Here is a 23,400-nt window from a genome sequence, read left to right as displayed (position 1 = left end):
TGCTGAACTACAGACGGTTGTGCATGCACATGTATTTGGGAAAGCTGAAAGAGAGCTCAAATGAACAACTTGTGACGCTCATTCAGACATAAGATTTTGCACCCTAATGATATTGTAGGACCAAATTGTACCCATTTCATTAAATTAACAGAAAGATTTTGACCCCTTGGTTGGGGGTATTCTCCCTTATATGTAAGGTGTGCTAGAGGGGTATATATACAACTCACAGTGGTTTGAGTTGTTGATGAAACAAAACCCTGGATTCAAATCTTTGTGTCTTAAAGTACTGGAAGAACTGGTGCTTGTGGCAGGTCCCCCTGCAAGGCTGCTCCTGCTGCTTGGGTAAATATTGCCACCAGCTGGAGGTTCGCTGCCGGAGACCGGGGCAGCTTTTGCCTGCGCACTAAATTTGGAATGTTATTTTTGTAAATGCATGTAACAAGTCTGATTGTATCGGGCAAAATGACAGGGGATAGTCAGTGTGATCTTTATGCTGCTCAAATGTGTGCTGGAGTAAAGTAATTCTCAATATTAGGCTTCAGATAGCAGATTTCTGCTCCTGTGTGCCCATCTTAGGTGTCTGTCTTGATACTTCAGAGGTTGTAAAGCATACTGGGATTCTATATCATGAAAAGAGCTTTGCAAATTTAAGGTGATAGTTACTGCTTACATGAGGTGGTGATGACTGGTCTTGGGCTGATGTTTGTGAGAGATGTTTGCCTGGGGACCGTTTGGGTCACCAGGGAGTTTCTAAAGGAAGCTTAGGACAGTGCCTTGCCTATTTCTGGCTGGAAAACACAAATGCAGGTATTAATTGACTACAGCAACTTGCTGTAGTAGGCTTCCTTCAGGATGTTAAAATCTTAAAATCCCAGGTGCTTTGTATGGAAAAGAGAACCTGATTAGAACAAGTAAGATGGTGGCTTGGCTCCCCCCCCCCCCTTGAAGAGGCAGTACCTGAGGCTGTAGTTAATGATATTATTCTTGTAATTTCTATAGGATTAGAAAAGAAGAATTTATCAGTATTATTTAGTTAAGTGTGTCCAGGAGGGGTTTACCTCCGCTACATTGGATTAAGAAGAGATCTGAGTTTGAAAGAAACCTGAGGGAAACTGAAATTAATGGTACATGAGTGTTTTCCACTTTCCTTTGTATAAAGGAAATATGAAATTAAACTTACAACTGTGCATATTCTGAAACTTCTGTGGTGAGATTGAAGTCTTAGCTGTCTTAAAGCAGTCCTTAATATGCTGCTTTTGTACAGTGAGGTTTCTCTGATAAAATTCTCTATGAAGAGTTGGACAGGAAAGTTGATCTTAGTCTGCAGCTGTAGACAGCCTTTAGCAGGCAGAGAATACAAATGCATGCTCTTCAGAAGACTCGGCTGTTTTATAGCCAGGGGAGTTACAGCCTTTAAGATCATCTTTAAAAGTAAGTCAGCTTCTCATAAAAAAGGGCATTCTTAATTTGATTTCAGTCTTAACACTTTTTTCCTTGTGTCATGTGGAATTTTTAGTTAGTATCATTTGTCCCTACAAAATTGTCTACCAGAATTCGGGATTTTAAGTTACTACTCTGTAGTAGTGACTAAATATATGTATTACTGACAATTAAATATATATGTTACTGATTACATATAGATCCACATTTCATAATATTAATAAAAAACCACAGTGCTTTTTCTGAGCAGCAGTGCTTGGAGGAAGCCTTTTCTTTCCTGCACGCACAGACAGACACAGAACTGTGCAGGGTTTTGCAGGTTGGTGGAGGAGAAATTAAAACCTGGGTGCTTTATAACTCAGCTTGTACCTCTCGCTGTTTTGTTAGTTTTTTGTGTGCTGGCTGACCCTGCTCAGGCATTAAAAATACTCTATTCATGCTAACTCTGGTCTTTTATTTTAATCTGTTAGTTTAGCTATTATTTCTACAGACAGAATTGTTTTCATTGTTCTAGGAAATCTGTATACATATCAGGCTTGATTTAATGTCTTCCCATTAACTTAAACTTCTCCATCTAGCTCCGTAAAAGCCTAGAAATATAACAAACCCTTCTGACAACATCTGTGTAGTGGCAGGACTTAGTGCAGTAACCTTAAAATTGTGGTGAAAAATGCGGTATAGGTGTAGCAAAGGAAGAAGCAGTCTTTTCTGATGTCAAATGAGATGTAAACATCAGTGGAATGGAAGCATTGTGATGAGACTTGGGGAAGTGTGTGCCGTTCATTAGATCAGAAACACATTTTTGTTGTCGTCTTTTGGTGTGGAGCTTTGGTCTTTTGTGTGTTAATGGTAGGTGTGAGAGACAGCTCTTATCAACAGTAAAATACGGGAAGAGATTAAATGCTTTCAGTTAGATTCCAGAATATTTAACAGAAACTTGGAGATAGGTGAGGTTTTTTTTCTTCTCCCTCCTTCTGTCTCTCAGAGCACACTAAACCTGATGTTACTTGTTACTGCGCAGAATTCAAAGCCAATAAATAACCATGGTTTTGAATAGCAGGGGGAAAAAAGGGGAGATTGTAATTTTCAAGTTGAAGAAAAGCACTTGTGTTGGTTTTCAGTTGTATTAACTGAAATTGTTTGATGTTCTTGTGGTTTAATTTGCAAGTTTAAATAACTGTCTTGAAACAAAGAGGTGTTTTATGTTCTAGTGTGGTTTCACTAGTTATTGTTTCTGTTCTCTTGACTGTGCTGCATTAGATCTGTGGTGGAAAGTGTTGCCTTATTTTCCTTTCACTTCTGGTTGTGTGGCAGAAACAAGTTATCCAATGTGGTCAGTTGTTGTTTGATTGCACTCTCTCGGATTTATTTTATTTGTTTCTTCTTGCATTTTCCTTTTTTGTTTCCTTAGTTGAGCTTTATATAAAACCCGACGTGTCATTTGATTTCATTATTACTTTTGAGCATTAGGCATGGCTTATAGTTGCATGATGTCAACGTAGCCCTGTGTATTCTTACTATACCATCACACCCTTACCATACCAACAGGAAACTTATGGAAAACCTGGCCTGAACGCAAACCTGTCAGCCTTGTATTTGTGGTCAGCAAATACGGGGCAGGGGAAAAAGGAAATAGAACAGTGCTAGGAAGGTCATGAGATGTTAGTCATTAGTATGGCCTTGGCAGAGGAAAATTGTGTCATGCTGAGCTGAGAACTCTTTGAACTTGTCGTTGTATACAAAGGAGAGAAAAAAAAAAAAAGAATAAATTAGAGCTTTTAAAAGACTTTTGAGGAGATCTTATCCAAGAGGTTGTTGAACAAGCTGAGGGAGTCTTGGGGTGAAAGTGAAAGGTTTGTTTGTGTAAAATGCACAAGGAAAAGAAAAAAAAAAAAAGTTTTAATCTTGGCAAAGGTAGGCTCAAGAGCCCAGAAGATGCACTTGAGATATTAGCTAGCCACTATCCTGATCATTAGAGAATAAGGTACTGATGCTTTTATAGGGTGACACAAATAAGGACCAAACTTTTAATAAAAACCAGGACAGGCTGACTGACTGGGCAGAACAAGGATGGGTTTGGATTTCAGTAAGTATAAAGCAATATGTACAGAAAGGAAGAATGTAACCTGCCTGCGTCTTACAGAGCTTTACATGTATTCAGAAAGGGTGTTAGGCATCTGTGTGTCAGGTTGAAGGCAAGTCTCTGCAGATGGATTGTTAAAGATAAGGTATGGTGGCTTTATATAAACTGTTGCTGCTAGTTTGTTCCAAGTGCAAAATTTAGTAAGTTTCAGGAAGTGATTCCATGTGTGTATGTCCATGTGCCAGGAGTATTGATTGTGTAAGAACCTCTTGGAAGAGAAACTAAATACTCTGCATTTAAACATAAGCTATCAGACAGCAAGATGCTATCTAATGTAGAGGAAAAACTTGAATTTTTCACATTCAGAGATTGGTCATCAAAATCAGGGAAATACTTTTCATACTGGAAGTTTTAATGTGGAAATCATGGAGTCTGTAGCTCCAGCAGTATGGATGAAACCACCATGCTCTGGTTTCCTAGCACAGGCAAGAGCAGTATTTTTCTACGTTAAAACTAACTTTCATAATTGGATAAATACTCCAAATGCGTCTTACTTTCTTTGTAGTACCTTTTTTAGGTGAAGAAAGGGTATTTTAAACCAAAACTTCTTGCAGTTTTGTAGGGGATAAAACTTGAAGGAATTTGTGACTACTGCCTCTCTGTGATTGGTGTGTGGTGATATTTTGATACTGGAGAAGTAATAAATGGGTTTACAAATCTTGTGTATCACCTGCAATGTGAGAGGACATAATATCAGAATAGTACAATTCCTCCTGTGTCTGCCTTGACCGTAACTGCTAAAGACCAAGCAAGGTGATAGTAGGAACACGTGTATGCTTTATGGAGAAGTTTTCAGTGAATCCTGTCTTGGTTTTGCCAAAGGAATTGTTTCATATTAAAGGACTAAAACCGACCAAGTTACTGGGTTCCTGTGAAGAGGAACAGGATGGCAGATACTGCCCCTAGTTTCAGTAAGCTCTGACAGAGGCAGAAGATACTTTGAAGGGAAGACCTTCAGATGGGATTTCTTCCTTCTGTAATCCCCTGGGGAAGGTAGGCAGACATCTGGTTAGTGGCCTTGTATTTAGGCTGTTAAGCAGTGGTGTCAGGTGTCTTTAGTTTTGGTGTGGGTGCCTTTTTTTTTTTTTTATATTAAGAAAAAAAATCTAGTCTTTACAAAGTACTTTTGGTCACCAGTTGCTGGTGGTGCTTCTGAGAGGAGATTGTTTGATGTAAGTCTTAAGTCACATCGGCTAAGTAAATTGTAGGGATTTTTAATAAACATGGCAATGTATCTGCTTTGACCAGATCATGTAATTCTTGTTATTCCTCCAAAGTGTTTGACAGAAGCCTGAAACTTAGAAATTGTGCTCGGAAACCTCAACAGGGATCAGAATTGGAAATTATTTGGCTATTTTGATGTTTCTTATACAAATCTTGTGCGTTCTTGCAGCAGATACCTTAAGTATATTCCTGTCTACTTCTCACAAGCTCTGTACACATGCTGGAACTTAAATGTATCTTGTAGAGATTCCCCATGTTTTCTATCCTCTTTGGAAATAAAGCACCATTATAGGTCAGTAATGTCAATCTTTAAACTTATTTATCAAGGCAGTAGTTGAAGGGATAAACACAGAGGTAGGATTCTTCTGTTTTTCATTGATTTTGTTCAGTATAATACAGAAGGTTCACTGGAGTGGTGTGGGCAGAACACTTTCAGCAACAGAAGAATGTTCCCTTTGAATTTTTTTTATATGCAGAAATGTACTGCTACCTGTCCAGGGCGCTCTATCTCTTTGTTACCTTGGAGAAAGCCTTTGTTTCTTGAGTGGCTGTCTTTGCTAACTAGCTGAGGCAGTGTATCATGTTAACTGCTGTGTACTGTTTCCAGCATCTAGCGTGCTCTGCAGAACACCGCATGGCGTGATGTAGAGATTACTGCTTTCAAAATGACAAAAAAATATTGTCCTTTCCAATGCAGTTTGCAAATGCAAATGATCTTGTTATTGAAACTGATGCATTTTTGCCAGGAAACAAAACAGCAGAAATAATATGGTGAAAGTTGTCCTTTGCTGGCATGTCTCTAAATTAAATTAACATCCCTTCTGAAGCCAAGATGCTGATAGATGACATGTTAATGTGATTAACCAGAAATCAATGCAGTATATCATGTGAGGAGGTCTCTGAAGGGGTGGAGTTTGTCCTTATTCCTAGTGTGACCAAAGAACATTGACCTTTCTGGCATTCCAGAAGAACAGTATCTGACTTCTTGTTTAACTGCAAATGCAAAGTAATGTAAAATATGTAAAGATGACAGTGTTAACCAGTGCAAAAAATAAAGCGAGAAATGTATGAAAGTTCACTTACATTCTAGTGGGGAAAATATAAATTAATGCTCTGTCACTTCACATTGAGATTTATGCTTACTTTCAGCACTTAAAGAATATTTATTTCACTGTTTTTAAAAAAATCCAAAATGTTAGGGAGCAGCAACAAGGACAGACTGAAGGAAAAGCAAGCTGGAGGTCATGGTGACGAGGCAGGTAGAGACAGTACCCTCACAGATAAGGATGCAGTTCCTCAAAACCTGTGTGAGACACGTGGTTTATCTGGTGACAGTAACCAGGTTCAGCCAACAGTTGGTCTCCAGGCAAGTCTGTAGTAATGGTCAGACATGAAGCAAGGAAGTCAAGTCAGTGGGTCACGTCTGGAGCAGTGGGGTGTGTGGGCAGCACAGGCATGGCTGCAGCATTGCTTGGGTAAGAACCAAGGACAAGTGCTTTAGTTTGAATGCAGCTCTTGAGCGAGGGTGAGGAGACCCCAGGACAAGGCTTCCCACACCTCTTCCTTACACAGCTCTTCGCAGTGGTCTTTGCTGGCACGATCTGCCTTCAGAGATCCCAAGCATCTGAAACCAGTGGCAGAGTCTGGAGCAAAGATGACGCAGCCTCATTAGAGGGCGGTTAGGTTGCCAGGTATATAAACAAATCCGACACATGCAAGTCTGTGGGACCCAAGGAATACACCCACAAGTGGTGAGTCACTGGGGGAACGAATCTTGGTTGTCTCAGGTCATGATTGTTTGAGGAGGCTTCCAAAGGTAGGAGTGATGTTTGCTTTCTTTCAGTCCTCAAGAAGGGCAAAAAGGACTGTCCAGGGAATGACAGGTTGGTCAACCTTATCTTCATCCTTGGGAAGGTGACTGAGCAAATAATCCTGTAAGCATTGCTAAATATACTAAGGGTAGGGCGGTGATTGGAAGTAGTTGGCAGGGAAAATCATACCTGACAAACCCGATAGCATTCTACAACAAATTGACTAGGTCGTTGCGTAAGGGGAGAACAGTTAACGTTGTTTTTCTTGACTTTAGCACCTCAGCAGGCTTTTATCACTGTATCCCACTGCATCTGGTGAAGTATGGACTAGATAAGTAGACACTGGTGGACTAAAAACTGGCTGAACTGGCAGGCTCAAAGGATTGTGATCAGGGAGGGGCATGAAGTCTAGCTGGGGGCCTGTCTGTCATGGTGTATGCCAGGGGTTGATGCTGGGGCCATCCTTAAGAGATGCCTAAAATGTGACTGCGTGCCATTCTGGGGAGCTGGCTCTAACTGACCCTACTTTGAGCAAAGGAGTTGGGAGTAGTCAATGTCCAGAGGTGCTTTCCAACCTCAAGGATTCTGATTCTGTAATGCAGGGTTGCACAGCTGCCCAGTCACAATGTTGTCTTGACCACAGGCAACTAAACTCTGCCAAGAGTGGGAATTTTCCAACAGTGTAGGTTTTTCCGACTTAATACCTGTTCTTTCCTAGACTACTGGATGTTGTTTTTTTTTTTATGGTGCAGGGAAAGTATTAATCGCAAAGTAGATTCTGAGCTTTGACATACCTACAGAACAAATAATTGGTGTTTGTATTTGAAACTGTTTGGCTCCAATGCTGTTCTTGCCGTACCACAACTGTTAAAAACTACAGGAGCACGACATGGGCTATAAGTACCCTTGCCTTCTCAGCTCCTGAGTTATTCTAGTTTCATTTCTTCTTTCATCAGGAAACTTGGCCAATGGATACAGCCATAGAGAAAGGATAGATAGAAACTGCCGGATAAATGTTTTCATTCTAATTAGTGACGTAAAAGAATTGCAGACAATGCCATACTAATCATTGTGATGAACTTCTTATTTAGGTTAAATTTGGTTGAAGCTTTTGTGGTGGATCCCGAACTACGTCAGTGCCTTCAAGAAGATCTCTTGCGTCGCTTCCCAGATCTTAACCGGCTGGCAAAAAAATTTCAGAGACAAGCAGCAAACTTACAGGACTGTTACCGAATGTACCAGGCTATTAAGCAACTGCCTAATGTTGTACAAGCACTAGAAAAACATGACGGTAATGCTACCTCCATCTATTTCAATGTTTTATAATTCACTGATGATGCAAATAAATAGTACCTAGATTTCCAAAGATTACTTTTTTCCTGTGTACATTTGTTGCAGGCATAAAGCTTAAAGATGTCTGAATTTGAAGTGAGCAGAAATTCTGAAATGCCAGTCAGATACTTAAAAATTAACATACCCAAATCCTCACATGAAAAAAAGCCTTCCAATTAGCTGAAATACTTGGACTGTTGGGTGGTGGTCTGGTAATCTTTGACATCGACTTGTCTCAGATTTCTTGACCAGTTGTGTGTGTATTATGATCTTACAAACAAGATACCATTCATACAATATTGTTGTGTTCCTTTTGAAGACACTTTGCACTTTGGGTTGTAATTAAACACAAAAAACCAGTATAAGCATTATAGGTATAATTTGAATGGCTTTTTGTTGGTGTGTTTTTTTGGTTTTTTTTTAATCTTGATGTTCCTGCATTTCATAAGAGTAATGTGGCAGAGTGTTGCTGCTTATCTTCATTAGTCGGAAGCTCAATGCTATGACAAACAAGTCTAGAAAATACAAAGCTTGCTATTTCTTTTTCTTTTCCTTTTCTATGTGTTACCAAGAAAATGCAGGATAAGATTGTGTCAGCATAATGGGGGTGACTCAATACAGCAATAGCAGTCCTAGCCTGTCAGAAAGCATATTGTTGTAAAAGCCCATAAATTTGTTTGAAAATCTCTTTGCATAAAACAAGCACCAAAACCTTAAAGAGAAATATTTTTTGAAATGGTAGTTGCAAAAATTTTGTTCCTGTATTTGAGCAGGCAGTAATGTTGCCCAGTATGTTATGCTCTTCTGTACGATAGTTTTATGACTTCAAGGAATGCAACTTATCTTCTAAAATACTAATCTTAAAATACATTAATTTTTGGTTGCTGGCTGTATTATTTCCAAAAGCAGTTAAGATCCAAAACTGGGAAGGAACTGGCAGATAATTTTTTTTTTTTTTAAGACCTCAGTCGTGTCCCTTTGGTTTTACAAACAGACTCTGCTTGTTTTTGCCTTGGCCTGGAGCTCTTGGATCTCCATCTTAAACAGAGGTGTATTAGTTCAAAATACTTGTTTCCTTTCTTTGCTTTTTTTTGTATTAGTTGTCATTTGGATCAACAGAATTTCTCTGTCGTAACGTTGGGGTAGAAAACAATTCAATTTTTAGAAGTTTTGAGGAGCAAGCTGTATCCGGCAAACTGCTAAGCTCACCATATGGAAAAAATAATAGACTGCAAAAGGTTCTTGCTGTTTTACACATGAATCAGTCAGCCTTTAGTAGGGCATTCATCAGCAGTATATCTAGGATAATTTAAAATGGGTGAAACGTGTTATTTTTCTTTTTCTTTATACTTGTACACCTTTGTTTAAGTACAAGAATGGTCTGGTAATTTTGTGTTATATGACTGATTCAGGCTGGATCTGATCATTTTCCTGTTTCAAGACTGTATAAAGTCTTTTAACTCATCAAGAGATGGAAAGTCAGAAACTTTTTTGACAATTCTGAGTATCTGCCAGTTTCAGAACTTTCTTTTTTTTTGTGAATGGCTATGGGGAGATAGAGCAACTACACCATGAAGTGATCAGCAGTGATTGCCCTTCCCTTGGTATGAAGCGCTGCTTTGTTGAGATGCTTGTTTTTACGGATGGTGAAAGCTGAGGATAGGGATAATGCGTGAAGATGACTTTTTTTGGTTTTCAGACATAAGAAACCTGCATAAGATGGGAAAGACTCTGAGTCATCAAATCATTTTGCTATTGCTGGCAAAAGCAAGCAGTTGTTCATTACTCAAATTGCTGGGGCATAAAATCTAGGTACTTACAAGATGTCTGTCTTCAAAAAGCTGCTGAAGCATCTTCCTTCCCATCTCAGACTGACACTCTTTATTTTAAGCCTGTAAATATGCAGGATACAGGAATTGTATGCTGGGTTCCAGCATATTTTTACTGTTCTGTATACCATACCCCCTTAATGCTTTTGAAAACACCTCTTATTGCATGTTCCAGTACTGGTCTTTCCATGATTGTTGTACTGGCGTGTTATAACCATGTTGTAACCAAACTAAGCTGTTACTCATCCTTTGTCATTTCCAGCTGATTATTTCCCTGCTCATACTGGAAATTTTTATAAATGTGTCATCTTACTGTTAAATTTTACTTTGTTTCTATTAGCCCAGTTTTCAAGGTCAGGTAGTTATGTTCCTAATTCATTTTGCTTCAATTTCAGCTACTGATATCTTCCACATTGTATATATTAGTGAATTTTATAAGCAGCCGCCTTTTGTGCATTAATATTATTAATTCACACATCTTAAAAAGATAAATGCTTGTATGAGCCCTGGAGGAATTGTATTGCTGATGCCCTTCCAGCTCATTCATCTTTTGCAAGTTGGTGATGTCCTCTTTATTTGCATTCTGATCATTGTATTAATCATCAATCTTGTGTCTTAGCATCCCAAGTGATACGACTGAATGCTTTAGAAAAGCCCAGATTAGGTCTACAGATTTCTCTTTCTCTTAGGCAGTCTGTTATCTCAGGCAGATGTTGCGCTATGTATGATCCACCTCTGCTAAACCCGTACTATAGTTTATCCCCATTTCCGCTTTGTTCCTTGTCTTTTCCTCCTCATTTTTTCTAAGACCTCTTGTACCATCAAAACGGCTGGTTTAAGTGCATTTAGTCATTGAGATTTCTCTGCTTTCCCTTGATAGAATAGTGTCAGTTCTCATACTTCTGTTTCCTGCCAAACTAACTGTAAATGTCTCAAGTTTGAAGATCGGTGTTTGATTTTAATTTCTGTACAACGCTTTAAACCATATCGATAGTAGTCTTTAATGCATGTAATAAACACTTGTCTGTGCTTCAGTAAGTAAATTATGGTTCAAGTTAAAAACTGTACCTGGGAAGAGATAAGCTTTGTTATCAGTGTGCATCTCTGCTTTTGGCAGGATAAAGGTCTATTATTCTTTCTCTCTGTGGTTCACTTACATGCTGATAATGTTAAGGAGGTGCAAACGTGTTTTCCTTTTTACCATGCATCTTTTATGTGAGTTTATGAATGCAGGTGCAAGACAAGCTGGAGTTTAATTTAGAATTTTTCAGTGGTGATCTTTGCCCATAGTCTCTTAATGCCAACTGTTAGGCTTTTAAGAAAAGCATACACATACAGCTTTCATAAATCCTCAGCAGTCACTGACTCCGCTATTTTACTTCAAGTGTTGGATTCTGAATATGAAGTTGGATTGAAAGCGTAAATTTATTTTGCAATGTATCACTTTGAACTGTATCACAAATATACATAAGTACATTAGTGCTTTATTTACAGAATAAATTAATATTTTTCTAATTTTTGAATGTGACATCTGTCTATTGTGTCTGAAGATGTACTCTTCAAACTGAAATAATGAAATGGTATAATGAAACTTTCCTACTTACAACTTTCAAGAAAATAAACTTAAAAGTAGTAATTACAATTTAAGCACAATCATTTTTTGTTAATTCAGGCATACTGAAGATCATTTCATTGTGTGTGCCATGCACTGTCAGGTGGTGCACTGGGAGCTGCTAAGTTCACTCTGGTGAATGAACGTGAAACTTCTGTTTTGCTTTTCAGTCTCTTCTTTCTTTGCTGTCTCCTTTTATTTTCTATGTTGGTTTAGATGTGTCTTCTTACAGGAGGGGAAAAAAAGATGAGATTTGGAATAAAAAGCAAACTGCACTTTATTTCGGCTCTTAATTTTGAAAATTTTTAGTCAGCAGAAGACTCCATTTTTACAAGTTCAACAATCCCTCAATGATGTGTAATTTTTTTTGTCTGTTGATAGATACTAATCATTTAAGACCTTTAACTTTAAAAGTTTGGGGGAGTGAGGAAGCAAAAAGGCATAGGAGAAAAGGGAAAAACCTTCTTTCTACTTAAGTTACAATGATGAGAGAGGAGAGACATTCCCTTGGATAATCATGTCCTCACTGTGTGACTTCTATAAATTTGCGTGGAAATTTTTCTTAAAAAAGATTAGGACTCTTTCCCTAGTCTGGTAAGAAGTTGGGAGGCTGTGGAATGGCCAGACTTCATTCTGTGTTTCTCTGTTAATGTGCAAAGCCTTGCCATCGGAGCCAGATATTGTAATTCTGTGCATAATCCAACGATTTATAAGCTCATAGTATTGGATTCTTTGTGGCATTTTGTGTAAATTGTATAGTCAATAATGCTAACCTTTCTGTGATTAAATCATAACTTGAAGTGGCTGCAAAGATATTAACATTTGTTTATTGGCAGAACGTTTTCCTAGCTGGCTGCTGGGTAGATGCTTATTTTTGTAGGCCTGAAGAAAATACTACTTTCACAAATTTGGCAATAGCTGTGTACGCTGAGTTAACGGTGAACTGCGTTTTTCATTCGATGGTTCCAGTGTTCTATGGATTTCCAACCAGTATGTGTGTTACGCAGTTATACTTGGTGCTACAGAGTATCTGTGCTAACAAAATATGTTGGAAAAGACTAATCTATTTTTGACTTCCTGATCAGTGACTATAAAGATCTGGTTAAGAGTAGGTGGTCTTTTTTTAAGAAAAACAAAACCCCAAAAACATAGGCCTCAGTTTTTATTTGTGTCCATGTTGTAACCTACCAAATATCTCCAATTTCTTGTAATTTTGAATTAAGAAAAATTAAAAACTGAGTGTGCATCATGAGGCTTCCACTTTGTATTTTTAAAATTGTTTGCTGTAGAATAGACTTTTTACTAAAGCGGTTTCAGCTTTTTATGTGCAAGAAAAGGTAATGTTCAGGCAGTGGCTCTGCTTTCAAACTGTTGTTTGTCTGTAGTTTTACTCATAGTAGAAGGGACTTAATACTACCAGATATAAAGTACAAGCTTAATCAGAATATAAACTGTATAATGCCGGTTTTAGAAGAAGATACGTGTGTGTCAGTGAAGTAATCACAACCAATCTTAACAAAAATGAATCAGCTATATAGTTGTGCTGTTTATCTTGCATAAGTGAATTCTGGTAAAATTGTGGGGTTTTGCAAATGATAATTTTTCTTGTTTGTTCTTAACAGGAGCTCACCAGATGTTGTTGTTGGCAGTGTTTATAACACCTCTTAATGATATCTACTCTGACTTCTCAAAGTTTCTGGAGATGATAGAAACAACATTGGACATGGATAAGGTATGAGCTGGTGTGTGGGAGGGGGTTTGCTTAGCAATTAAAGTTTCTTATTGAACTTTGCAATCTGCTCCACACTCACTAAATTTAATTGGTCATCTATATTAAGTAGTTAGTGATAGTTCAGCTGTGGAATGTATGAAGACGGTTATTAGTATAGCAGTTGAATATCAGGAGGATATTCATCCCCTGTCTAAAATTATCTAGCCAATGAAAAAATGCTTTGGTACACGAATGCTGTGGATCTGAAAGAGTTTTTAAAAAACCTAATCAGTACTAAAAGTGGGGAAGTTATTTGTCACTTTTCTGCTGCTTCATATTTTCAAGGTGACTGTGATATGTCTCAAATCTAGAATGTAGTTAGAAGATGTTTCTCTGCTTTTGTAGAGTTCATTAGACTTGGTTCTGTTTGGTGGAATTAAGTCTTCATAACTAACAGTTTGCCTCTCTGAGAAATTATTGACTTAGGTAATAAAGACTGACTTGACTTTACAGTTACATTTCTCACTAGAGAGAAAGCTGCTACAATTATCTTAGCCTTGCACCTACACTTGCTTATAAAATATCTCTGATGATAGAACTATGCTTGCAAAGGAAAACTAGCATTTTTTTCAGAGGAAAAATTGGCCAAAGAAAGCTGGAAGGAACATTGGTGTTCCTTAAACTTGTAACAGAAAGAAGAAGGGATGGGTATAAATGACTAATTTATTGCTGTTTAACACTGAATGCTTAGGACACAGGCAAAAACGTGAAATGTTGTTTAATGAGTGAAACACCAGGGTTCTGGTGAGTTTTGTACATTTATTTTCCCCATTGCATTTGTTGGAGAATTGATGAGATGCATTTTGAAATGCACGTGCTTTCTAGAAACTTACTTAATGCTCCTTTCTCAATAAGATGCTTCAGTCATTTTGGAAAACTTGGGAGTTTTTTAGGATTGTTGTGTCAGACTCAGCTGACTGTAGAAATAAGAGATCTACCTAACCATGTGCCAGGCATGGTAGCAAGGGCAAAGTGTTGAGCTCCTGAAAACTGCAGTGGCTTTGAAAGATGCATTTTGTTCTCCAAAGGCAGAAGCGCTGCATTTTATCTCTTTGTATTGTGTATGCATTCATCAACTGCATTTTGCTTTGTTTAAGGAAAGGCTGTTTGATTGACATGTTGCTGTAATTTCTGATACATGCTAATGAAGAAATTTATAGCTTTATACTAGCTACAGACCATCTGTTGATGCAGTTTGTATGCTCTGGGACTCTGTTTTCTTTAAAACTAACAGCTGTTCTAAGCCTTCACCCTTCATAGTCCAGCTCTTCAAATTTCTTTTCAGCTTCTACTTTAAAAATGTTTTGTTGTCCTTCTAAACAGAATAACAAGTCAGTTATTTTTCATCAAGTCCCATAGAAACGGGGTGTGTTGGATTTTGTTTTTTTCCCCTTCAGGATGCTGGAAAATGGCTACAGATGAGCCAGCACTGGTTTCACCAGAAGAATAAACCTTGTCCTTATGAATGTTAAAACTTGAACTTTGACTTGAAGTCCTCCTTAGATTTTTAGGGAGTTCAAACAATATACCTAGCTCTGCTCTGAGTGTAATCGAAGGACAAGTTGTCATAGCAACTAAACTATGTCAATAATCCATTCTAACATAAAAAGAAACATCTAAGTTCAAAAAGCGTGGGATATGGATATTCATTTACCTAGCTATAATAGAAGTTGAGAAACTGTCACTTCCATTCCTATCTTTCACAAAATCCCGAGGGACCTTTGAAAAACTATATTCCAACCTCCTCCTCAAGTCAGGGTAACTTCAAAGTTTGTTGGTGCTTTTTGTATGTAGTATTTTGGTTTGAGTTTCAAGAGTACAGCCCTTTACAGAAGGACTTGTTTTTCAGATTAGCTGGTGAGCTCAGCATAGTCCCAGAGTCTGTTTCAGATCCAGGATCTGCCCTACAAAACCAGGAATTGTCTTTTCTACTGTATTCTTTGTCATAAATGTTCGTTGCTGTTCTTTTAGCAGAATTATTTAAGGGAACAGGAGGAGCAGGCCTATCAACAGGGTTGTAACAGGGAATGTATTTGTTCGTACCCCTTAAAGCCTCCAAGTTCAAGATGGTCCTCTAAAAATCTCGTAATCTGTTGTTTTGTGGAGTCCACATCTCTGGTTAAGCAACTGGAGAACTTTGCCACTGCAGCGTGTTCGCACGCAACACAGCTGGAACCAGAACGACAGGCTGCCTGTAACGCCTTGCAGTGCTGGTAATTGCACAGAGAAAATAAGCATCAACAGTTCAGTTTTCCATGATGCAACTTACAAGAGCAAATTATCTGTTGGGAGAAGGTCATTCTCAGAATGAAGTAACAATACTTTAAATAGACAGTATGCTGTGCAGTTTCTTCAGGTGATAATTTACTTGTTCCCCTGTTCCAAAGTCAAAATGTATAAGCCCTGTGGCTTTCATCTCCAGATTGCATTCTCACGTCTTTGTTCCAAGTTGCTGCAAAATCTGGGAGACTTCAGGCTGATGCTTTTACAGTTGTTTTAATGCACGGTGGATTTGAAGCACTTCTTGTGCTTAGCAGAACAAGATGTAGGTGGTGGTTCTGGCAGTTACAGTTCCTGTTGCTTGGTGCTTTCTGGAGTGATACTTTTATTGTCTGGGAAGGAGTAAAGGAACTGTGAACCTCCCTTTCTTCTCCTTTCTCCTCTTGCTAACATATACTTCTGAGTAAAAGTCAAATTGTATTAACCCACCACCTTGTTTCAGGGTCTTTTGCAAAGTATTTGCAGTGCTTTGTGTACAACTTTGCAGGCAATTTGCAGCCAGGGGAAGCTTTGGGGAAGCATTCCTTTGGTTTTAACATAATTTGATTAAATACATTACTAATATGAAAGCCAGTGCTTGGTTTCCATGTTGGACAACAGTGCTAATATTTTGTTGATTGTAAAAGTTTATGTATTAAAAATCAAGTTTCTTTTATTTAGCACTTTTATGTTCTGCTTGTGGATTATACTTTAGGCTTGTAAGGTTTTCAGAAACGTGCACTTGGCTGTAGAGGCATGGGGAAGAGAGATGAAATACAACTTAGTTCACCTGTGCTTCTGATGGCTTGGAAGGAAGCGTGTATGCTTTTCAACTCCAAAATAACTGGGTTGAAATGGATAGGATTTTTGGTGATACTGTGTAGGCTCCTTCCATAACCTCTTGAGCGTGTGTTGGGCAAGAATTACTGTTTCAGAAACTTCTGTTTCCAAAAACTTGTTTTGAAACACCCCATCCTTTTATGCTCTGTCTTGAATAGCTGCAGCAAACCCAGGCTAACATACAGATTATGTACATAACAATTTCATTTCCTCTGACTTTCCTTTTTTTCCTGCCTACTGCTCGGTTATTTGTATGCAAATAAATGTACGGATGACTCCTATTTCAAAGGAGTCTATTAAATTGGTATATTTTGCTTGTATGAAGCGTATTATTTGGGAAAGGAGGTGTTTGAGATGTATTTGTTTTCTAGTTGAATCAGGCACCAATTATCACAGACAGCATAATTACAAAATAACATATATAAACTGAATAAATTACTAAGTAAAATAATTTCACAGTGTATGATCAGGGAGGTGATTTATTTTTTTTTTTGTTACTGCCTATGTTCATATGATTTTTTTTTTCCAGGTGGAGAACCATGAATTCCTAGTCAAGGCTTCTTTTGATCCTAATTTGACAGAATTAAGAGAGAAGATGAATGAACTGGAAGAAAAAATGCAGTCCTTTCTAAAGAGTGCAGCCAAAGAACTAGGTAGGGTATGAAACTGCCTTTGATTTTTACCTCCTTTGTAGAATGTTTTGAGATCAAGTGGTGAAAACTGTTGTAGAGGAGTTAAGGGATGTTTGTGTTGTTTTATTATTGGTTTGGGGTGACTTTAGTTGTCACAGTACAATCTGTTGATAACTGAGTGATTTTTGGTTTATAACTTGGCCTTTTTTTTAAAAAAAGGATAGCATTCCAGAATATTTCAGAAATTATCATGTATGTTGCAAGATACTGCCGAATTAATTTTATAGAACTGTAACTCAGCTTTTGGCTCAGCCTAGTTCTATTTTACATCCTTTGAGGACGTGCGTTGAAATGTGGGGCTTTTTTTTTCTGTTTTGGTTCCCCTCACCCCCACCCCACCCCCCCACCCCCGGCCCCGAGCGTTCTCTTGAGTGTGCATTCAGGATATGCAAGTTTTCTTTTGAAGTTCTTAGTAAAATGTAATTTGTCGGCAAATGAGACATTTAATGAGTTGATTATCCTGTGCAAAAAATTCCATGTGCAGGTGATGAGTTGGGCATTCAAAGAGCAACTTAAAAAAAAATCAATTTTTAATGCAAATATGGCAAGGAAAACTGGCAACACTATAGGTTTTTTTAGGTTACACCTTCAAGGGCTTGCATATATTTTGGTCTTGATTTTTATTTTTTTTTTATGTAAACAAGATACCTAGATGAAAAGAAGGAAAATCAAGATTGTACAGGGATCCCATCAGCAGAAGTAAGTGTTAGTAAAAGGATCATAAGACTACAGATTCTGTGCTTACAGCAGCAATATAGAATGCCCTTGGAGTGTGCTATGAACGTTTTTCACAATTCTGGAGAATATGTAGCTATACAATAATTGTGAACCTGATTTGAATATGCAGTTTGAGAGCATACCACAGTAAGAGCAGAGAATGGGTTAGTAAATGTATGTTAGATCTGGGTATTTCTCATACCTGTACAGAATCAAAGCAATTATGTGGAATAGTGTATCTAGGAGGCTACATCCTATGTACTCGGGATTAGTCAGCAGAAATAGCACAGGCTGTAGGATTTTTGATAATACAGTTTTTTCTTTTTTACCTTCCTTCTGTCTAAAAGGTTTGGAAGCTGGCAAAAGTATCAAACTGGAGACAAATTCACAGTTTGGACATCACTTTCGAATAACTTGCAAGGAGGAAAAAGTTCTCCGTAACAATTCAAAATATGGAATAGTTGATACACAGAAGAATGGTGTGAAATTTACTAACAGGTATGAAATCATCTTGATAGTCTTCCAAGCCTGTTGTGAAAGAGCAGAATTGTTTCTTTCTTTACAGTTACGCTGATAAACTGGTTTCCCTACATCTTGAATGGCTGAATTTTCACCTTTTTGACTCACAGATTGAGCTCTTGAGCGAGACTGGCATGAAGGAGGAGTAGTCATACAGATTCTGTTAAAAAGCTGCATTCCCCATTTACTTTGCCAACTGTTAGCTATTTTTGGTCCTTTGACTTGGGCTAATTTCTCTGTTTTAGCTGCAGCTAGTAGCATAATTGCATTCACTGTGAGTGTTTATACAGACACTTTCACAAGCTGCAATAGGAAGAGAGCTATTTATGTTTATCACTAAATATGACATGCCGCAGTTTTGTTAGTGATTACTTTTTTGTGTGTGTTCCAAGTCATGCTGTAATTTCTGTTAGTCCTGTGTATTGGACTTTGACTCTGTGGCTCTATAGATTAAGCTATTTAAAAATTTTAGTCTTCAGGCTAATTGCATTAATGTTGTTTCAGCGCCGCCTTGTCTGGACAGCAGTTCTGTCACAGGACAGCGAAGCATGAAGTCTATACTTCTTGCTGAATTTTTAGCTCTTCTAGAGCATTTTAGAAGGAGCAAGGGCTACCTCAGTCATCAGATGTCTCCCTTTCTGTGCTTCGTTATTTTTACACAGAACAAAGCAGAAAGTTCCATATGCAGATTAACTTAGGTTGAAGACGATCTCTTGAGGTTAACTGGTCTAACCCCTTGCTCAAAGCAGAGCCACCTTGGAAATGAGATCCTGTCTCAAAGTTCGCTGAGGTGGCTCAGGGCCTTGCCTTAGGTGCCCATCCTCCAAGCATCCTTCACAACCTGGTGGGGCACAAGTTTGTGCTGAACCACTCTTTGTGTTAAGTTTTCCTAATCAGAACTAATGAGAATTTTCCTTGCAGAAGCTTGGGTTTTTAGTATTTCACTCTTGCTGTGCACCTCCAAAAAAAGTCTGGTGCCTCTCCAGGCTGGCTTTAGATTCTCTCAGCCTGGGCAAGCATCTCTCTCAGCCTGTCCTTGCATGCCATGTGCTTTGGCTCCAAATCTTCCTGGTGGCCATCTGCTCCAGGTCTGATGTCTGTTGTACATGGGGAAGACAAAACTGGAGACAGCACTGCAGATGTGGTGTCATGAGCACTGAAAAGAGGGAAAGAATCACTTCCTCCAACATGCTAGCTATGCTTTTCCTAGTGCAGACAGCGTGAGGTTGACCTGCCCTGGCTCGGGGACACACTGCTGGCACGTGTTCACGTCTTGCCCACTGGGTCCAACTCTTACGAATAGCTGTTTTTATAGCCATTTGGACCCCATTCTGTGCTGTTGCATAGTTACTTCATCCTAGGTGCAGGGCTTTGCCTGTGTTGAAATCCTCATCGACCTGTTTCTCTAGACTGTAGATGGCCCGATGAGTGGCAGCCCTGTCCTCCAGTGTGCTGGCAGCTCCCCTTGGTGTGGCATTGTTCACAGCCTTGCTGAGGGTGCATTTGAGAGTGCATTCAGTCCCATCATTCACATCATTAATGGAGGCATAAATAGGGTCAACCTTAAGAAATGCCGCTAACTGGACTTCAACTTTGTGACAAGTTCCTCCTTGTCTGTCAGCAGCAGGTCCAGGAGAAAACTCATCTTTAAGTCTCCTCCATGTGTTATATATGGAAAGGTAAAAATAGCAGACATTAGTACATTGTACAGCTTGTTTCAGACAAACCATGCTGCTGTTGCTTCATGTGTAACAGTTCCTGCTGGCGTTAGCATCAGAGAAGTGAGTTTGTTGGGAGAGGTGTCTTGACTGACAGACGTGAGGAGCACTGCCTACAGGGCAAGGCTGGTTTCATGCCAGTGCTATTACTAATAGCAACTGTTACTGTTAATCACTCACTCTCATAGTAATAAATACTTTGCTTTGAAAAGGAGGGCAAACATACTGGTTCACGCCAACCAATATGTTGGTGTATTTTGCACTGATTTCCTTAAATGAACAAAGTGTAAACCTTAATTGCATTTTGTTTTAACATTGACTCAGAGGATATTTTTTCAAAACATCCCTGACATTTAAAACTGCTTTTTTTTTTTTTTTTTTTTAGTGAATCTGAACATAATGATGAAGTTAGGCTTTTCTGTAACTGAGAAGAGGGTACTTAGTACCTCTACTGTAAATGTCATTGGTTTCCCTTGGGGGAAAAAGCCCATGGGTCACTAATAAAACAGTGTTCTTTGCTTAGTTAGGTTGCTTCTGTAGATGGTACTAGAAGCACAAGACTGAATTCTGCTTATAGTGTGGGTGCACTTGCGTGCATCTCATATTCAGTCCTGCAGACTCTGTGTTTAGAGATGAGTCTCAGAAGAATGAACACCTGTTCAAACTCTCTCTTCATTTCAGCTTACCTTATCTTGAAGACTAGAACCTGTTCTTCGTGACAGCCGTTCACTGAGTTTTTTACTCAATGAAGCAACTCAGTGCCTTCAGCTCTGATAAGCCAGCCTAGTGTAGGACTCTGGGCTAATTACACAGTTGCTTAGCAGCAGTTCTCCTCTGCCAGTTGTAGAACATGCCACGTCTTGTTGCAAAATGGCCAGAAATACAGCTTTAAGTCCTTATCACATAGCTAACAAACAACTACTGTAAGATTTTTTAAGAGTGATTTGTTCAAAGGTGCTAGAATTGCTGGTTTGGCCTTTGTGGGTGATACTCGATACCCTGGTGTGGATGAATCATAGATGAGTTGCTTTGTGGTCCTCGTGCTGAACCTTGCTGTTAAAACAGATGGGGACAACTGGTAGTGACTTGCAGATGAGGAGGCCAGAAGTTTGGCATTGCAGCAGTGAAGACAGAAAGCTGCAGCTTCTAAATATTGTGATTTTCTTCACAGCAAACTGAGCTCCGTCAATGATGAATATATAAAGATCAGAGAAGAGTATGAAGAGGCTCAGGATGCGATTGTTAAGGAAATAATTAACATTGCTTCAGGTGAATATGTCAGTGTTGATGTGTGTCACAGTCTGGAATGCTGGGATGACTTACAGTTACTTTCAAGGTCCTTCTATAGAGAAGAACCATAATGTTCCCCAGACAGTGTGAAAAATGAGGTTTGGCTTTTTGACAGTTCTTCAGAGTTTGAAATACATTGTTTTGTGTGGTCAGACCCTTTCCTGGCATTGCTACGAGTGTGCAGTGAGGGAGTGTGTGCACATGCTAATCCCATAAAAGGAACACAAATAGGCCCATAAAGGCCATCTATCCTCCACCTACCTCCCGGGCTCTGGGTATCTCCACCCAAACAGCAGACAAAGGAGAAGGCAGAAAATGTAAAAGACAACAGAGAACTGAGGGAGTGGGGCCTGAGGTACATAAAAGATGGTGAAGAAAGAATGCTAGTATGTAATATAAGATCAGGTTAGTTGTTTATATGTTACAATAAACATTGTTTTCCTAATTGATTTCCATATATTTTGCTCTACTATTGCCTGCTTATGGGATGTTTACCGTCCTTCACCAAAAGGAGAAGAGACATAGGGGAATTCGAGCTGGAGGACTCTGTAAATATTGCCTCTCCCAATGGCATTAGTTACAGCAAAACAAGTCTTAGTTCTTTGCAAGAGAGAAGTTGAAAGTGAAAACACTAATGAATATTAAGCTAAGGGTAAATACGTCAAAGATACAAACTCACTTTTTAAGCTGACATATTGAAATATTTGAGTGTGTATTTAGTTACAGTGGAAATCTTCATAAGCTTTGACCTGTTGTCATGATAAGGAATTTGCTAGTGTATTGCAAAATCAGTAGCTTGTTAGAATTTTTTTTTTTTTGTATCTTGGTAATTTTCAAATGGTGTTTTTCTGTGTGTAGTATGCTAAGGCTTGTATATTTCTGTGGAAAGTCAATTGGGCATTGTATAGCAGGATTAACTTCCATATAACATCTATAAATACCTAGGATGTTTAATAGTCTTTTGCTGTTGTTTAAACTTTCTGTGTGTGCAGTCATAGACTTACAAGTGTGTGTGTGTATTTTAAAAAGCATTTTTCTTCTCCAAGTGGAGACAATTTAACAAAAAAGCCTGGATTATGTGTGTAATTCTTGTATGAAAATGACTTAAAAGTCCTCTTAATGACCTGTACCTAGCCAGTTCAAGAGATGATGTTAGAACAGTAAATGTACTTTGTACAGGTAGGACTCTTTCTACAGGTCACTGCTCACCTCTTCTGACACATGTATCCCATTTGCAGGTGTTAGTTCACCTCTGTAGACTCCTGTCCTTCATCCCTTTCACTGAAAAAAAAAACCAAAACAAACCCCAAACCACCCAAACACCAAAACTTAAAAACTGGTGCTGGGGATGCTGGGCCATCTAGTCTAGTTGTCTGGTATCACAGGCACTGTATCTTCCAGACCTGGCCATACCATCATTCACATAAACAGAAATGGTTGCGGTGTCTGAGTTGTCCGTGCTGTGTCTCTGTTGACATTGATTTCACGAGGATCAAATGCAGTGTTTTATTGAGGAAGGAAACTTAACTGGAGTTCCAGCCATCTTGCCACCCAAGAGCATTTGTTGTCCCACAGTAAGATAAGCTGTTTCTTGTTGTCTAGTGTTAAGGCAAAACTATCAGCGTGGCCTCACCTCTTCCTTTTCTTGGTCTGAAGAAGTCCCCTTTGTAGTCAAAGCATGGGAACTTTTTTACTGCTATCTTGAACAGAATTAACTTTTAATGCAGTTGAATTCATTTTATGGGCTCAGTATAGGCTTTAAGATACCTTTTCAGCAAGAAGAACAAAAAAAAATACCTAATGGTATTGAATTTGTGTCTAATCAAAACCAGGTTATGCAGAACCTATACAGACGATGAATGACGTGGTAGCTCAATTGGATGCAATTGTCAGTTTTGCTCACGTGTCAAATGGAGCGCCAGTGCCGTATGTCCGTCCTGTCATCCTGGAAAAGGGACAAGGACGGGTTGTGCTGAAAGGTGCCAGGCATCCTTGCATTGAAGTGCAAGATGAAGTGGCCTTCATCCCCAATGATGTTACCTTTGAGAAGGGCAAGCAGATGTTCCACATTATCACCGGTAAATGCTTCTGTTCTCTTTTTCATTCGTTATTTACATTTTAAATGTCTCTAGTATTTCCAGTAATTACGCCTTTTAAAAACAACCCAATAAAACTCCGTCAAAACAGTTTCTGTCATCAACAA

General features: G+C 38.7%; 1 protein-coding gene across 1 annotated transcript in view; it reads left to right on the top strand.

Moving 5' to 3' along the window:
• MSH2 (mutS homolog 2) overlaps positions 1-23,400 on the top strand; it is a 51,676-nt gene that overhangs the window by 19,032 nt on the left and 9,244 nt on the right. The window contains exons 7-12 of the mRNA XM_056357179.1: positions 7,710-7,909; positions 13,014-13,123; positions 16,791-16,914; positions 18,018-18,168; positions 21,079-21,176; positions 23,030-23,275. Of these exons, the coding sequence (XP_056213154.1) occupies positions 7,710-7,909; positions 13,014-13,123; positions 16,791-16,914; positions 18,018-18,168; positions 21,079-21,176; positions 23,030-23,275 (929 nt within the window). The remainder of the gene's footprint in view (positions 1-7,709; positions 7,910-13,013; positions 13,124-16,790; positions 16,915-18,017; positions 18,169-21,078; positions 21,177-23,029; positions 23,276-23,400) is intronic.

Source organism: Falco biarmicus, chromosome 12, assembly GCF_023638135.1.
Source record: "Falco biarmicus isolate bFalBia1 chromosome 12, bFalBia1.pri, whole genome shotgun sequence".
NCBI lineage: Eukaryota > Metazoa > Chordata > Aves > Falconiformes > Falconidae > Falco > Falco biarmicus.
This window is presented reverse-complemented; position numbering and strand designations above follow the sequence as displayed.